Raw genomic sequence first — 14,843 nt, 5'->3', positions numbered from 1 at the left:
TTTTTTTGAAGTATAAGAACTTGTGAATAAATTACAGAGAAGTCTGATTCCATCAGTTCTTTCTGATTTTTTTTTGTGTTACTCTAAAAAACAATCCTGACAGATGAGAAAGGGAATCACCTCCAGTCTACACAGCACTAGGGTTCACTTTCAAAACCTGCGCAAACCAAAGCAGTGAGAAAAATTCAATCAAACTAAAGCAATCATTTCAGTGCAGGAAAAGGGCCCCACAGACACTTTATTCTTTGACTGATTCAATGGAGTGTGATTTTGCTCGTGTCAGTTGTACTCTGCCTTGCATTGAAATACTGACATCAGCTTTAGGAACACAGGCTGCACCCTGAGAAGACAATAAGCGTAATAAAAAGGCAGCTGGGGGTGAAAGGCAAAGCAGCCCAATCCTTCACTTCACTGCCAGGAGAGCGCCTGCAGGGAGCTCTCCTCTGACACTCCAACCCAGGGGCTAAGGTTAAAACACACTGAGACAATAAGCAGCCACCAGTAATTGTTTAATAACAAGCAATGAAAGCGTACAGTGCAGATGAAGCACTCCTCTCCCTCCCCACATGCTACACAGCAATGAATCTCTGCAGGATACGTGCCTGCTGCAGCTCCTTCTACTCCAGGGCAGTTCCATAAGGGGAGGAGTGCTGTGGCCAGGGCCCTCACAAGCACTGGGATGGGACCAAGCCAAAGGAGCGGTTGAGGTTTGCTGGCAAGGCTGTAGTCTGAAGCCCAAGTCTTCCTCAGCTGAGAGCAAACACCATTCCTTTGGTTTGACTTCATCAACGGAAAGCTGCTCCCGAGTCACCTCAACAACTCATTTCTCCATTTCCTACTTCTGTTGCATTTACACTGGAATTTCTAATAGCTGCTGATTTACATTGCACAAGCCCTGCGAACTGCCCACAGCCTTTTCGTCCACCAAGCCACCATTTCTGCCAGCATTACCCTTTGTTTGCCCAGTTTAATGAGATGCCGAGAAGGTCCTTAGGCTCCTGCCCCCATGTAGACCATACCATGGGTTAAGGCTGCTGGATCCAGCCTCAGCTCACAGCATCCCCCAGCCTACCAGGCTCCCATCCTATCAACTAGTGCTCTCCTGTCCCAAGCTCTGGTGCACCCAAAACTCTCTTCCTCTCCCTTCTCCCACTGAATTTCACTGCAAAGGCACTGTATAGGGGAAATTGTCAGGGCTGAAAGGGAGGTCACAGGCCTCTTGCTGTTCCCATGGGCCATCTCCTACTTCACCTGTGCATACCTGGTGGATGCACAACCCCTGCTTCCAGCTGGCTGGGCTCCTTGGCAAGCTCAAAGCACAAGCCCTGCACCAAAAACCAGTTTTGACTTAAAGATCAGTGACATTTCCATACATGTATATGTACGTGCTGTTTATATTTATGAGAAAGCATATTCAAACAACATTTGCTGAAGGCTTTCTCCAAAACATCATTTATGCGCACCCTTTTGTTCTGTCAGGCCAAGGAGGCTGCAAGTACAAAGGTGAAAATCTGCTAACAATGCCTTACTTTGGAAGAATTGCCTGTTTGCTTAAATTTTGCTCTCCTGAGTTCCTGTAAGATTTTACACTCTTAGGTGTAAAATTAACTATTTAACTGGCAAAAGTCCTACCATGATGTAAATGTTACTGCATCTCTGTGTGACCTTAACAGCTAATACACTCAATACACCAAATCCTGTCTCATAAAAGCACTGAGCAACAAGCATGTGTCAGGAGCGTGACCTTCTAACCAGTATAGTCCAGTCTGTGACAGGCTCTGCCATTGGCATGATCTCCGTCAGCAAGGTGTTCTGTTACATTATTGATAAAAAGAATATTCTCTTAACCTTGTAACTCAGTCCTGAAAAGGGTCTCTGAGACATGCAATGCAGCTATTATAAGCTGAATTATTTTTATAAGCTATATAAGCACACCAGAAACACCCAGAGGGAAATCAAGTATTGCTTAGATAGCCTGCAATAAACACACAGGGCCATGATGTGAATGAGGATCAAAAAACAAGAGATAGGAGGTGCTGCATTCTCCCTGAGTGCTTCTCCCCGGGGCACTGAGTGGGTCAAGCTCTGCAAAATGTGACTGTTAAGGACCATCATGAGCACACATCTCAATTCTGCCACTCCAAACCGGGCGTGTGCCTTCACAGCCACCACATCAAAAGTGGAGACCTGACTCATGCATAGGACACATCATCAAGTTCGAGGCCAAGGACACTCTGCTCTGCTTAACAGGCCATGCTATCTAATACATGCTGGCAGCCTCTGCCATCAAAATGGAGGGGCAGCAGGCAAGGAGGGAGCGCAAAAATCCTGTTGTAATTGAAACTGCCAGACCTCCAAGCTGACAGATGTGGAACTTACAACAAAGGTCAAGGAGGAACAAACCCAGGAGTTTGGTTTTCCCAGTGAAGGCTGGGACAAGATCAAAACAGCGAGAACGGAGCAAGGAAGACAGAAGACAACGGAAAAGGAACAGAAAGAGAACCAGGGAAGAGGAGAATGTTTTAACAATCACACACAGATGCAACCATGACCCTCATGTTCCCTGCAAAGGAGGAACATGCAGAGTACAAGGAGGAAGGCCAATTCCTATTCTATATTCTGCCTGTGAATTCTAACTTAACAGAAACAGTCAGACCTGCATAATCTCAGCCTGAGATTTTTCTTCTATCCTTTGTGTTGGCAGCAGAGAACACATGGAATTGTGACTTGTGCACAGATCAACACAGCACTGTCAGTCTGCAGGTAGCCTTGAGACAGGAACAAAAATGGCAGCGGGGGGAAACCAGTCTGAGAAAAGAAGAAAGTGGGTAGAGACTGGGTACACACATGCTTCCCCAGGAAGCAATGCAGCATCCTGTAACCAGAGATGGAACAATGAACCACAGCCCAAATGAACAGCTCCAACAGTTCAAAGTTCAGCTGCTGTGCAAATGTTCGAATCTGCTCTTATCTGCAACCCCTCCAACCCAGCCGGAGTTCTGCTGGGAACTAATGGGAATGCATGTTTTCAGCTGGATTTTTGAACAAAAAGAATCCTCCTGATCATCACTGCAGAGTCAGAAATGTGCACATACAAGGAACCACTGAATTTAAGCCTCTTCGCCAGTTCTCCGTCTGCCAAACATCATTCCTTTAGTTTGATTTCATATATTACATGTGGCAAAAAGCTCCCTAGAGGAATGAATCAATCTTAAGGCACAAGTGGACAGATCCATTTTACTATTGACTGACCTATAGCTACAAATAGTGACAACTATTAGAAATTCTTCTGACGTTCTCTACTCATTTCAATAACTCTCAAGCAGCATTTACACCCTGACCTTCAACATCTTCTCTTCTTGAAGAAGAAAAATAAATATACCACATCACGCAGACTTTATTCTTATCATTTACTACTTAATTCCTGAAAAGGCGTTCAAGGCTTCGCAGGTCCCATGTCATTATTTTAGTCTGCTCAGCAGAAAAGCGAACAATTGGCTGTATTGTTAGGGCCTGAGAACAAAATGCCTTGAGAAAATGGAGCTCATTCCATAGCTACCTGTGGAAATGCAGCTATTCGGGATCTGCTACAGACTCCTACCCTCACCCAGGGAAAATGACAAAGGAAGGGCTTCAGAAGCCTCCTGGTACCAGCACTGCGACTCCTGCTGAACAATGAGAGCTTGTGTTGGAGCGATGTTAAACACTCCCCTGCAGCAGAGGTGATCGATCAAGGTTCCTGAGACTGATGCACAGTGGAGGCAGAGGTGCTGATGAGGTCCTGAGGAAGGCTCTCGCGTGCTTCCTGCATCCGGCGTCGTGCTCTCTGGAAAGCCTCTATAACACAGCAGGTAACAGCAAACCAGACTGCATCAGACAGTTCCAGGGAAGGGGAAGGGTGACTCTCTCTAGTGAACATCATCTCTCCTGGCCCTGGAGCCTCACTTCCTATTTCTAGGTGCCACCAAAAACCACCTGGCCCTTGCAGCCCTCTTCACTTATTTCTAGCACTGTCTTTGCTCCATGCATAACGGAATCGGAGGCAGAGCCTTCGCATCTGTGCCACAAGCTATGCTCAGTGCCCAGCGTAGGCTTTGTCCTCATGGAGTGGTTATCCCTCATGCCTGCTGCAGTTTCCAGCTCAGATTTAATCTCTGCTATGGAATCAGAGAGCTCATGATGCAGGGACCAATTATCCTCACAGTAACATTCTCCTGAAACATCTTGCCCTCTCTGTAAAAAGCGGGCAAATGAACCTAAGGCTCGCCAGGGAGAATGACACTGAAAGCCCTACCCAAAACACTGTAGACAGAGCTCTGCTGGCTGAAGCCTCCAAGTTGGTCCAGGACACTCTGCATGCGCTGCCTCTTGGCACTGGTTTCCAGAAAGGCCCTGCACAGAGGTACAGATTAGGTTAGGGCTGCCAGAATACAGCACACAAGATGGAGCTCGTACCCTGCTGCACTTACTTAGACTGCTGCAGGCAGTAAAGCCGGAATGTGACGCTCCCGGTTGTTTCTGTGCGAAAACCAAAGCGGCTCAGACGCTCTCCCTGCAAAGGCAGCACAAGTTAAGAGAAACTGCAGCCTGCAACGGGCTGCAGCAAGCTGAGCCCAGGAGCACTGCCCACCAGCAGCATGCACTCCTGTGGGGACAGTCTCTCCCTTCCCTGCTGCACATGGAAAGGGAGGTTAGAAAGAAGGGCTGCGCTGGGGCAGGTCCTAAACACAAGTGTAGTGGAGGAAGCTTTCAACAACTGCACCAGGGTTTGCTCCCACACAAAGCTACCAAGGCCAACTTGCTCATTACACCACCAAGCACTTCTGCAGCTTTCTTAAGAACATGAGATCTCTGCCTGCCATACACCCATCGGTGTCTTGCTTCAGGAAACTCTTCCAGGCACAGTACAGCTCAGATTCCTTACCAAAACACAGAAAGAAGTCTATAGCTGGTAACAAATGCTGACCTGACAGACACTTTTCAGACAGGGCCAGCACAGGCAGGGTAAGTCAAGGCTTTGGTCCACGTTCCCTCACTTCTCTAACCTGTACATACCTGAGAAGGCAGAAAGCTCTGCCTCAGTGTTTGCCCATTCCTCTGTTCATGGCCATAAGTCCCACAGAGGAGACATTTCTTTACTCAGAGGGAGTGTGCCACCACCTTATCCTTGTTCAAACCCAACCTAGGCTGTCTGGACAGCCACAGACATCTGAAGCAGAGAGCTTAACCTATCATCTTCGAGCAAGAGCAGTGCCCTGGCAACTGAGCCCACCTTGAAGGTTGATGGTGTCCTGACGTAGGTTATGTCCTCCAGCTCAGGAGATCCTCCAATGAAAAATCTCCTCAGTTCAGCAACTGTTCCCAGCTCCACAGGGCGCCAGGTAGGGATGGTGAGGTTATGGACACCTGACCCAGGACAACAGGACAGCCTTAGCAGCTATGACCAGCAGCCTACACAGAGTCACTAAGGGCAGCATGGTAGATGGAGACCTGCTGACTCAAACCACAGGAGGCTGAAAACGGGAACAGTGCACCGTATCTCTAGAACATCTTCCCAATGAGTCAGCCCCATCAGTCATGCAGTCAGCGTGGAAAGAACCGCCTGCTCATGAAGAGCATCTCCTTACTACACATGGGTGTCAGAACAGTTGCAACCCTCAGACTCTGTATGGGACAGAGAGTTCTACTGCTGTGGTAAAGATGGATATGCAGCACCACCCAGGAGCTTTATCACAAAAGGTTTGGTGACAGAACCATCAAAGTAGCAAGAACAGCAATACTTGATGTGTCTCCACAAGGCAGAATGGTGCAGGATGCAACAAATCATTCTTTGCTGCCCCACAGACAGCTAACTATACCCTGCAAAGCCTCCCCAGGACCAGCTGAATCCATCCCCAAGAGAACCACTCTTCTGCCCTCATTCTGCCACTCTTCTAGACTCATTCTGCCCAAGTATGTTTTACCTGGAGATGCTGGCAGCACCAGAGAACCATATCCTTCCACACGGTATCTCTGCCAGAAATCCAAGGACAGGACCTCAAAGTAGAGAACAGGCCACTGAGGGAGACTCTCTGCAAGGAAGGGAAGCAGATCACAGCTTTGTGAGGAAAAAACTATCATAGAGAAAAAAAGCCAAAAGACTAAATGCCCAACTCCACTAGCAGGACATCCTTCCTTTATTTCTTCTACAACCACTACCTGAGACATATTGGTCATTATTTTCCCCCAGAATAGTTGAACCCTCAGGCTTGAGGATGTCCTGCTTTTGGCATTTAAACTACAACAGCGGATGAAAACAGAATTACTGATGTTCAAAATTTGGGAACATCCTTTGCTCTGACAGCAAATCCAAGCTGGTTCCTCGGTTATCTTTTGAGCAGACAAGACAAAATTTGTAACTGATCTGATGCCAAACAAAGAAAACTTTATCTCTGACCCTTCCCACTGTTATTGGGGGATTATTATGTTGGATTCTCCTATGGGTCTCCAAGCATTTCTTTTTTCCACAGTGAAACAACTCATAGAACAACTAGGCTGAAAATCCATTAGTGCTGCTTGAATACTCAAATCCAACACGTGCACTGGATTCAAGTGGCAAGGCATGCCACAAAGCTGCCGCTAGCAATTGCAATCCAAAGAGCAAACAGGGTTGGTGAGGAAGCAGCAGTTGCGCAGTGAAGCAGCAGGAACAGGCAGCAAAGCCCGGCTTAACAGAGCTGGAAGTTTCAGAGTGACACAAACTACACAAAGATTAGACAGGTCACTGAGTGTGTCTACAAATGTAAGGCTTAGCACAGAGCTTCAGTCGTGCACAAAAAATCTGCCTGTTTTTTCTGCTGTGGTATCCCAGGGCTCTGTGCAGTATGTGGGGCATGGCAACACTGCCCAGCACGCTAGGTACCCGAGACAGAAAAGGGATCCAAGATGTTTTTCAACTGGATATAGCTGACTACAGCTTGGAAGCAGAGCAACATCAATGCACACATACAAATGCTAAGGTGCTGCTGGGCAGGGCAAATACAGTATGTGTCCAGAGGCTGCGTGGTGACAGGGTAAACAATTGCTGAAAGATCAACAGTTCCCTTTATTTAAATCTGTCCTTTCATCTTGGTGAGGGGCCAGCAAAGTGCCAGACAGCACCAGGTCTACACTGCATCGAAAGATTTCAGTTTTACACGTCAGAGCAATGAGGAAATTTGTGTGGAAGTGAGCAAAACCAAAAAACCCCACCTTCTGATTCAGCTCCTTGGGTGAAAAACATCTCCAAAGTGAAGGGGTAGCTGAAGTATGCCACGTTCTCCTAGAGAGGGAACAAAACAGATCAAGTGCCTGGACAAGAGAATTCATCACCAGAACTGCAGGGGGCACAGAGAGAAGGAAGAAGAAAACTAATGGTGTAAAACAGGTAATGATGTCCAAACAATATCAGTCGCATCACACTGACAAACACCCGAGTGCACAGAGCACCTCCTGAGTACACTCCTAAGTACCATGAGGATGGAATGGGCTGTCAAAAAGAATGAAAAAGGGGAAAGAGTAGCACCCACAAATGACAATTCAGCCAACTGTGGAAGTACTACACTGCCACAATCTTTGCATGAGCCAAGTAAAATACCTCAAAAAATGTATGACAGAAATGCTGTATGGTAATTATTTTTGTGATATGTAAACTAGCTCACATAAAAGCCATTTAAAAGTTGATAAAATTCAAATTTTCTAAGAGAAGAGCTGGAGACAGCAATGGAACCAACTTCCCACACAGGAGGAGGGGTTCATTTTGAGAAATCAGTTTTGACTTTGTGCATTCCTGCCCCAGGCCAGCCAAAATAATGCTCTGTTAACTGAACATTTGAGACACAAAATCAAAACTCCGAATTTTAAACACAAAAATCAAAGCCCCAAAGGCAATTGATCAGCTAGAAGGAAAAAAAAAAGTGAGGTTCCAGAAATTGCTTTGAAGCAGTTTCATTTGATCTAGTTTTATTTGGAACCAGTGGCACTATGAGAAATGGCAAATATAACTAGAATGAGGAGAATCCCAAACATGCTGGGCCCTTGAAAGGAGTTCTCAAGTCAAGACCTTTGCTAAATATATCTGTAACTTGTTACACCTGTTCCACTTCAAAGAATGCCTGTTCAAACTGCTTTGCAGGTCTGAAAGTGTCCTTACCCAGCCTAATGCCTTGGTGGCACAGGTCTGCGTCACTCCTGATAGCTGCTGGGACGCCGGGCTCGACCACTCTGGGAGGAGAACATGAGCACAACAGTGAATACTTTGGGTGACAGGGAGGACTCACAAACCAGAGCAGCTCAAAGGAGAATGTCAGTCCCAGATGACTGGGATAACAGATGACATCACCCACACTGAATATCCCCTAGATATGTCCTGCCCTGTCCTGTTCCAGGCAATGGCTGCTCCCCACAACCTCCTGAACAGTTGATGAAAAGCACCAACCCTTTCTTAAGAAAAAAGTACAACCTTCCCTAAATGCACTGAGTAGCAAACGTACTACCTCTTTGGACAAATGTCAGGGTGTAAACAGAGAGGGAAGCCAGAGCCATGGCTTCAGGGAAATTAAACATGCAGCAGGATGTGCCCGTTAATGCTGGAGCCTTATTTGTAAGTCAAAATTCTTATTTATCAGTCAATTTTGTGTTAGTGTCAGCACAAAACATGGAACGTGATGGCAAACACTGAAATCAGTCAAGGTCACTGCTGAGATGGAAAAGATAGTAAGACTATTCTCTGCAGGATAAGGAACGAACTTTGGGCAGGCTGCTGGACACCATCACCACTGGTTGAGAAGCCAATGGACCTCTATGTCCCAGCCTAATTTGGAAGAGGTGAGAGAGGAAGATGCTACTTTCTCCCAAACATTAATTTAGTCCAAAGTTTTTAAGTCATGCAATTTTAGCTCTGAAGACCTCTGACTAGATCCCAGCCCAAACATTAACTTTTACTGACTTTCAGCAGAGCTGATCTGATGGACCAGCAGAAGCACATTTCATTCCTTAAACTGCTTTGATATGGCTGGAAATGTGAACACTTACGATCTGGCAGCTCCACGAAGAAATGAACGTAGAGGTTGTCATACTCATAGCCTTGAGCTGAAACTGAGAAGAGAGAATGAATGTCAGCTGCTCACTTCCACACAAACTCCTCCAGAACTCACTGCAGACTTTTGGGAGAGCCAGCATCAATAACCTCAGGTTTTCTCAGGTTTTCTCAGTTACTGCTGGAAGCTGGGAAAAGCCAGGGACTTCAAAGTAACAAAATATGACCCTCAGAGAAGACTTCTCTACACTAGTCCTGTCCTCATATCACTAATCAGATTAGGGAGGTCACACACTTGATTGCTTTCTTTGCTATAATCTCTATTAATTTCCCAATCTGCTCTCTTTTTTCAGATGTTTGTCTTCCTAGAACAGCTGCAGTATTTGTAACCTCCAATCTGTAAATGCCACTCAAGGCCTTAGTCTGCAAAAACAGGAGAGAAGGAGAAGTATTCTAGGGCGAGAATCACCTTCTCTGGACCAGCCTGTGATCCAAGAATCCTTGGCCCCTTCAAAGCCTCAGCCATCCCAGCAGATCCACATCTGCCCCTGTAGTTACTGTTTAGAATAAGGACTCACCTATTTCTCCATTCACAAACAGCCGGAGTGTACCAGGAAGGGTCTGTAAGAATGAGCAGACAAACGATAAAATGCTCAGTGACCACTGGTGGAACCTCAAACAATCTCCTCCCAGCAGGTCCTCATACCGGTATGTCACAGATGTTTGTACATGAATGATTCAGACTGCTGACCAGGCAGGAGTCATGGCTTCTCATATCACTTTCTGGAAGTGAACAGTGTCTCTGGAGAGAGGCTCTCTAGAGAGACCAAATTCCTTGGCTGCAGGAGTTTACTGTTCTGTAAATCAGTCTCTTACAGACTTCAAAATGGATATAAAATGTACTAAGCCACCTGCAGAAATCATAGTCCTGTTTCTCCTGAGGTGTTCCTGCACTTGCCCAAAGTGGGGGAAGCAGAAGAAAGCACAGGACAAGCTGAGACACTCTACTGAAGTACAAGAAAGTAGAACTTCCACATTTTGACAAACAAAATTTGAGCAAAAAAAGACTGTAGTCTGGGTAATTCAGTGAGAAGGAAAACTGCAAGAATTCGGGGGGGGGGAAGGGCTATTTACTTGAACAAAGTGGCACGAGGACATGTTTGACATTCAAGAAGTTAACGGCAATCACTATCCCAAGAGATATAAATCATTTCCTCTTGAAGTGTTACAGTCAAAGGCCCTCACACAAAGCATGCGGTCTCACAGAGACTGGAGTGCTCAGCACATGCTGCAGCTGGCCTGACAGAAACAAGGAGGGCTCTCTGCAGGGCTCACATCCATTGTAACCCATCCCTTCGGACCTCTACTGAACGGTAAAGGCTGTCAACACCCTAGAATGAAAGAGTCTGGTACAAACAGCAGCCACGCTAACCAGGTCAAGAGTCTCCAAACGCAGCAGGGCTTCAGGTACTCACCATTTCAAACTCTGAACCTACGAGACCACTGAGGTATTCCTTGTACCGCCCATACAGCTGAAACCACAGAACAAACGCATTAGAAAAGTGTCTTTCTGATTATATTTTTCCTTACTGCAAAATTTGTAATGGATGTAACTTAACCCCAATCTAAGTTGTCAACAGGCTTAGTACACAGGAGTTTTAACTGTTATAGCAGAAGTAGGGAAACAGGAATCTAGGAGAACAAAGAGGTGTAACTGCTAACATTGCCGGGAACTTCAGCTTCAGAGAACACCTCACCAAAGGCCACTCTAAGGGAAAAAGAAGCCACACGGGTGCTGGGCTGCATCAAAAGCAGTGTGACCAGCAGGTCAAAGGAGGTGATCCTGCCCCTCTACTCTGCTCTCATGAGACCCCACTTGCACCACTGTGTGCAGTTCTGGAGTCCTCAACATAAGAAGGACACAGAGCTGTTGGAGCAAGCCCAGAGGAGGCCACGAGGATGATCAGGGGACTGGAGCACCTCCTGTATGAAGACAGGCTGAGAAAGTTGGGGCTGTTCAGCCTGGAGAAGAGAAGCTGCGTGGAGACCTCAGAGCAGCTTCCAGTGTCTGAAAGAGGCTACAAGAATGCTGCAAAGGGACTCTTAATTAGAGACTGTAGTGACAGGACAAGGGGTAACAGGTTAAAACTTAAACAGGGGAAGTTCAGGCTGGATATAAGGAGGGAAGTTCTCTACTGTAAGGGTGATGAGGCACTAGAACAGATTGCTCAAGGAAGTCGTGAATGCTCCGTCCCTGGCAGTGTTCAAGGCCAGGCTGGATAGAGTCTTGGGTGACATGGTTTAGCGTGAGGTGTCCCTGCCCATGGCAAGGGGGTTGAAGCAAGATGATCTTAAGGTCTTTTCCAAACCTAACTATTCTATGCTTCTAAGTACCTTTATGAACTGCCACAGCCAAAAAGGCAATTCAGAAAGATCAGTACATGAGATCAAAATATCCTGGGACATTCTGGATAACAAGAAATCATTCAATAAGTATATAGGAAGCAAGGAGACCGAGGAAAGTGTCTGCCAGCTGCTCAAAACCAAAGGAAAACCACTGGCAGGTGACGGGAGAAAAGCACAAATTTAGGTGGTTTCTTGCATCACTTGTCACTGCATCACTGCAGAGGCCAACATAACTAGTATCAGGCAAGGCCTCTACATACAGCAGTTGGAGTATTTGCTGGAGTTTTCAAATTGCTGGGCCTGTCTGTGAGTGATACTCGTTTTGTCACCTTTACGTGTCTACAGCACAATTACATCTCCATAAGGGTCACAGCACAATTATAACTCCCTTTGTCAGATCAGAAGGACTAGTCAGCATGATCAGTGGAGGCTGGTTCTTACATCTCTGAACACACGTTGCTCACGCTCCTCCTCCTCTGGATGCATTTGGACAGATGCATTCTCAATAGTGTATTTCCACACCTCGCGCTTCTCTCCATTCACCTCAATCCTGCAGAGCCCCAAAACACATGGGCAAAATTCTCCCATTAAGTAGAGAATAGGCAGCAACAGCATCAACTGTGCTAGCAGTCCTCCATCCACCAGGCCTGTGCAGCAACCAAGGGCACTAATAGCCCTTTCCTCATTCCCAAGTGCCTGCTAGCATCAATGACTCAAAACCAGAGACTTGCCTGTGTCCAGCATATGCATAAGCTCCATTCCTAGGGACTGGCTCCAAAGCCCCACACATCCCACATGCAGTGACGCCAAGCACAAGTACAGAATAATCTTGTCTTAGAACAAGTTAATAATAAAGTTAAATAATATGGAATAAAGTTTAAAAACATCCCTCAATTTAAGTGCTGATCCATTGCCTGAAGCAGGATCAGAAAACAGCCATTTCAGCCCTCTCTATCAGCCCATGGAGATACCAGCCCTGCCCCACTCACTGGTAGGCTCCTTTGGTGCCAGTAAAGTTCGGCTTCACTGTGATCACTCCATTGTCGTTCACCTTGATTGTGCAAAGAACATGTTCATACTCCCTGCGACCAAGCCTAATGGAAGACATCAGGAAACAGTCTAAATAGAGACTACTCTCTTGCTCTGGAACAGCAAGCTGGTAAAGGCCCATGGGGGTACAGAAGAAAACAAACACACCCATACTTTCCTACATTAGCTTAAAAAGTCTTTTGGAGGGATACACTCAGTTACCTCCCAACTGAGGGAAGAAGCAGAAAGAAATAGCAGTCAGAGTTACTGAACTCTAGGAATTCTCTCACCTTAACTAATGAAAGAAACAAGGATTTGAGTAAGGAGGGAAGACAAGTTTTCTTCTGGGATATTGGTCACTTCAGGATTTTACTTACTTCCCATAAGGTCCCAAGTCCCCCATGATGTACATGGTCTGGACAGGAGTGTTAATCACATGATTGTTCCTTTTAAATTCATCTGAGGGCTCCCAGGTGATGATTTTCGACTTCAGAGAACTTGCGTCTCTGTCAACAACAGAACAGCACAAGTCACAGCTCACCTCAGCAGCCTGGCACAAGCAGCACCACTCCCCCATAACAAGGAACTGCTGGATTCCAAGTCTGACACAGCTCAACTTCCACAGACCAGGCTGCTCTGCAGATGGGGCACCAGCCCCAGGAAACCTGCACTAGCAAGCTCCAAGCCCCCGTTTGCACTCACGTTGGCCTGCAGTCTTGTCTTCTCCTCCTCACGCTGGCCATCCTCTCTGCCAGATAGGATGGCACCTCATGTTCTGAGTCAGTTACCTTCTGGCAGTGCTGGAGGAGAGAAACAGATGGGCACTAGCTTCATTGTAACAGGACATCCTTCCCACAGCTTCACTTCTGGAGGAGAGAACAGCACACCAACATGCTGAGACAAAGTGCTAAAAGATTTTATTTGCTGGTTTTGTAGTAAACTACAGCTAGACTCCACCCAGCAAGTCACCTACAAAGCAATGTTACGAAGCCAAGTCCCTCCAAGCTGAGAGACCATCATTCTGAACCAGCAAGATCTCATCCAAGGTCTGAGGCACCATGTGAAGCTGCTCTGCAGAAGCAATATGCTCTCCTGCATACAGGAGATCTGGCTTGCTGCTGCATGGCCAAGACCTGACAAATGTTCCCTCTGTGGCAGGTCCAGTGATTCTGACAGACACTGCTGTATAAATTATGTGTAACTAAGACTGGTACCTCCTCCAGGTTGGTGAATCGGTCGTGATCCGTGTAGGTGAAGATGCGACAGTTCTTCCGGCCTCCAGCCTTCTCCAGTTTGAGGATCTCCTCCCAGTACTGCCGGTCCAGGGGTGTCTGGCAGGCAGACTCATTCTGGTACAGATCCACCTCAAACTGAGAGCGCAGCAGGTTAAGCACCAAAGCTGCCCTTCCCCAGCACAGCACAGCCACAAACACTTTCCAGCCGAGATTCCCAAACCCATCACACAGAGAGACAAGATCCTTTGGGAATACCAGCAGACAACCCAAGGTCCGGCTCCGGCACTGTCCGGGTGCCCGCCTGGGGCACCGCGGGTCACGCCGCTGCTGGACCACGCCGCAGCTCGACCCTCCCGGCAGCTGGAACCCCCCGGCAGCGGGAACCCCCCCAGCAACCGGAACTCCCCGCAGCTGGACCCCGCGGGGCGCACAACAGGAGCACCGCCCGCCTCAGCTGCAGACCCACCTGGCTGAAGAGCTTCTCCTGCCACCCCACATCGGCCACCTCCTCCTCCTCCGGGGGCCTCCGGGCACCTGCGGGACACGGCTCGGTTACCGGCCGCCCGCTCCCCCTTGCTCCCCGTTCCCTGTTCGGGCCCCACGTACCGGTCCCGGCGCTGTCGGGTAGGCCCGGGAGCGCGGAGCCAGCGAGCGGCGGCGGGGCCTGAGGCAGGAAGGGCCCGGACGAGGTGCCCCGCCAAAGGCGGACCCTGCGGGGAAGGAGGGAGCGTGACGGAGGCCTATGCGGGCCTGGGGCCGGCGTGGGGCCGGGAACGGCCGCTCACCGGAGGCGCAGGTTGCGCACAGGGTCGCGGGACCGATACACGGCCCCGGCCGCGCGGCTGCATACCGCCGCCATAGCCCGGGGCCGCCGCCTCGCCATGGAGACGGAGCGGCGCGCACAGCGCCTCCCTGCGGCCCGGAGGAATGGCCTCCCCGCCGCTCTCTCAGGAGCGTTTTGGTCCGTTCCCGTTGGAACGCTGCAGGAGGCACACTGACGGTGAGTGCGCGGTGTGGCGTTAACCCGGCACGCAACAGCCGCAGTACAAACCCTGGGGGTCAGATCTTCTCAGGACCATTCGCTACGGTGGGCATTTCCTGATGGGTATCACGAGGCA

General features: G+C 48.2%; 1 protein-coding gene across 3 annotated transcripts; it reads right to left on the bottom strand.

Annotated features, from left to right (window-relative positions):
• Positions 1 to 309: 309 nt before the first annotated feature.
• On the bottom strand, positions 310 to 14,593 carry MKS1 (MKS transition zone complex subunit 1). 3 transcript variants are annotated; one of them, XM_080630312.1, is made up of 18 exons: positions 14,511 to 14,593; positions 14,332 to 14,435; positions 14,192 to 14,259; positions 13,705 to 13,860; positions 13,193 to 13,290; positions 12,868 to 12,996; positions 12,451 to 12,555; positions 11,903 to 12,011; positions 10,531 to 10,587; positions 9,634 to 9,676; positions 9,052 to 9,114; positions 8,171 to 8,241; positions 7,231 to 7,300; positions 5,964 to 6,071; positions 5,273 to 5,406; positions 4,470 to 4,552; positions 4,295 to 4,392; positions 310 to 3,837 (listed from the first exon to the last, which is right to left on the bottom strand). In XM_080630312.1, exons 1-18 carry the CDS (start codon positions 14,582 to 14,584, stop codon positions 3,731 to 3,733), a joined length of 1,677 nt encoding a protein of 558 aa, XP_080486438.1. In that variant the 5' UTR covers positions 14,585 to 14,593; the 3' UTR covers positions 310 to 3,730. The 3 variants fall into 3 exon arrangements, 2 of the variants coding, with proteins under 2 accessions (XP_080486438.1, XP_080486439.1); XR_013958096.1 differs by lacking the exon at positions 5,273 to 5,406 and having other exon boundaries at positions 3,794 to 3,837; XM_080630313.1 differs by lacking the exons at positions 14,192 to 14,259; positions 14,332 to 14,435; positions 14,511 to 14,593 and having other exon boundaries at positions 13,193 to 13,356; positions 13,705 to 13,842.
• Between the last annotated feature and the right edge of the window lie 250 nt (positions 14,594 to 14,843).

Source organism: Psittacula echo, assembly GCF_963264785.1.
Source record: "Psittacula echo genome assembly, chromosome: 15".
NCBI lineage: Eukaryota > Metazoa > Chordata > Aves > Psittaciformes > Psittacidae > Psittacula > Psittacula echo.
The sequence above is the reverse complement of the archived record's forward strand: the minus strand, read 5'-3'. Positions and strand labels throughout refer to the sequence as shown.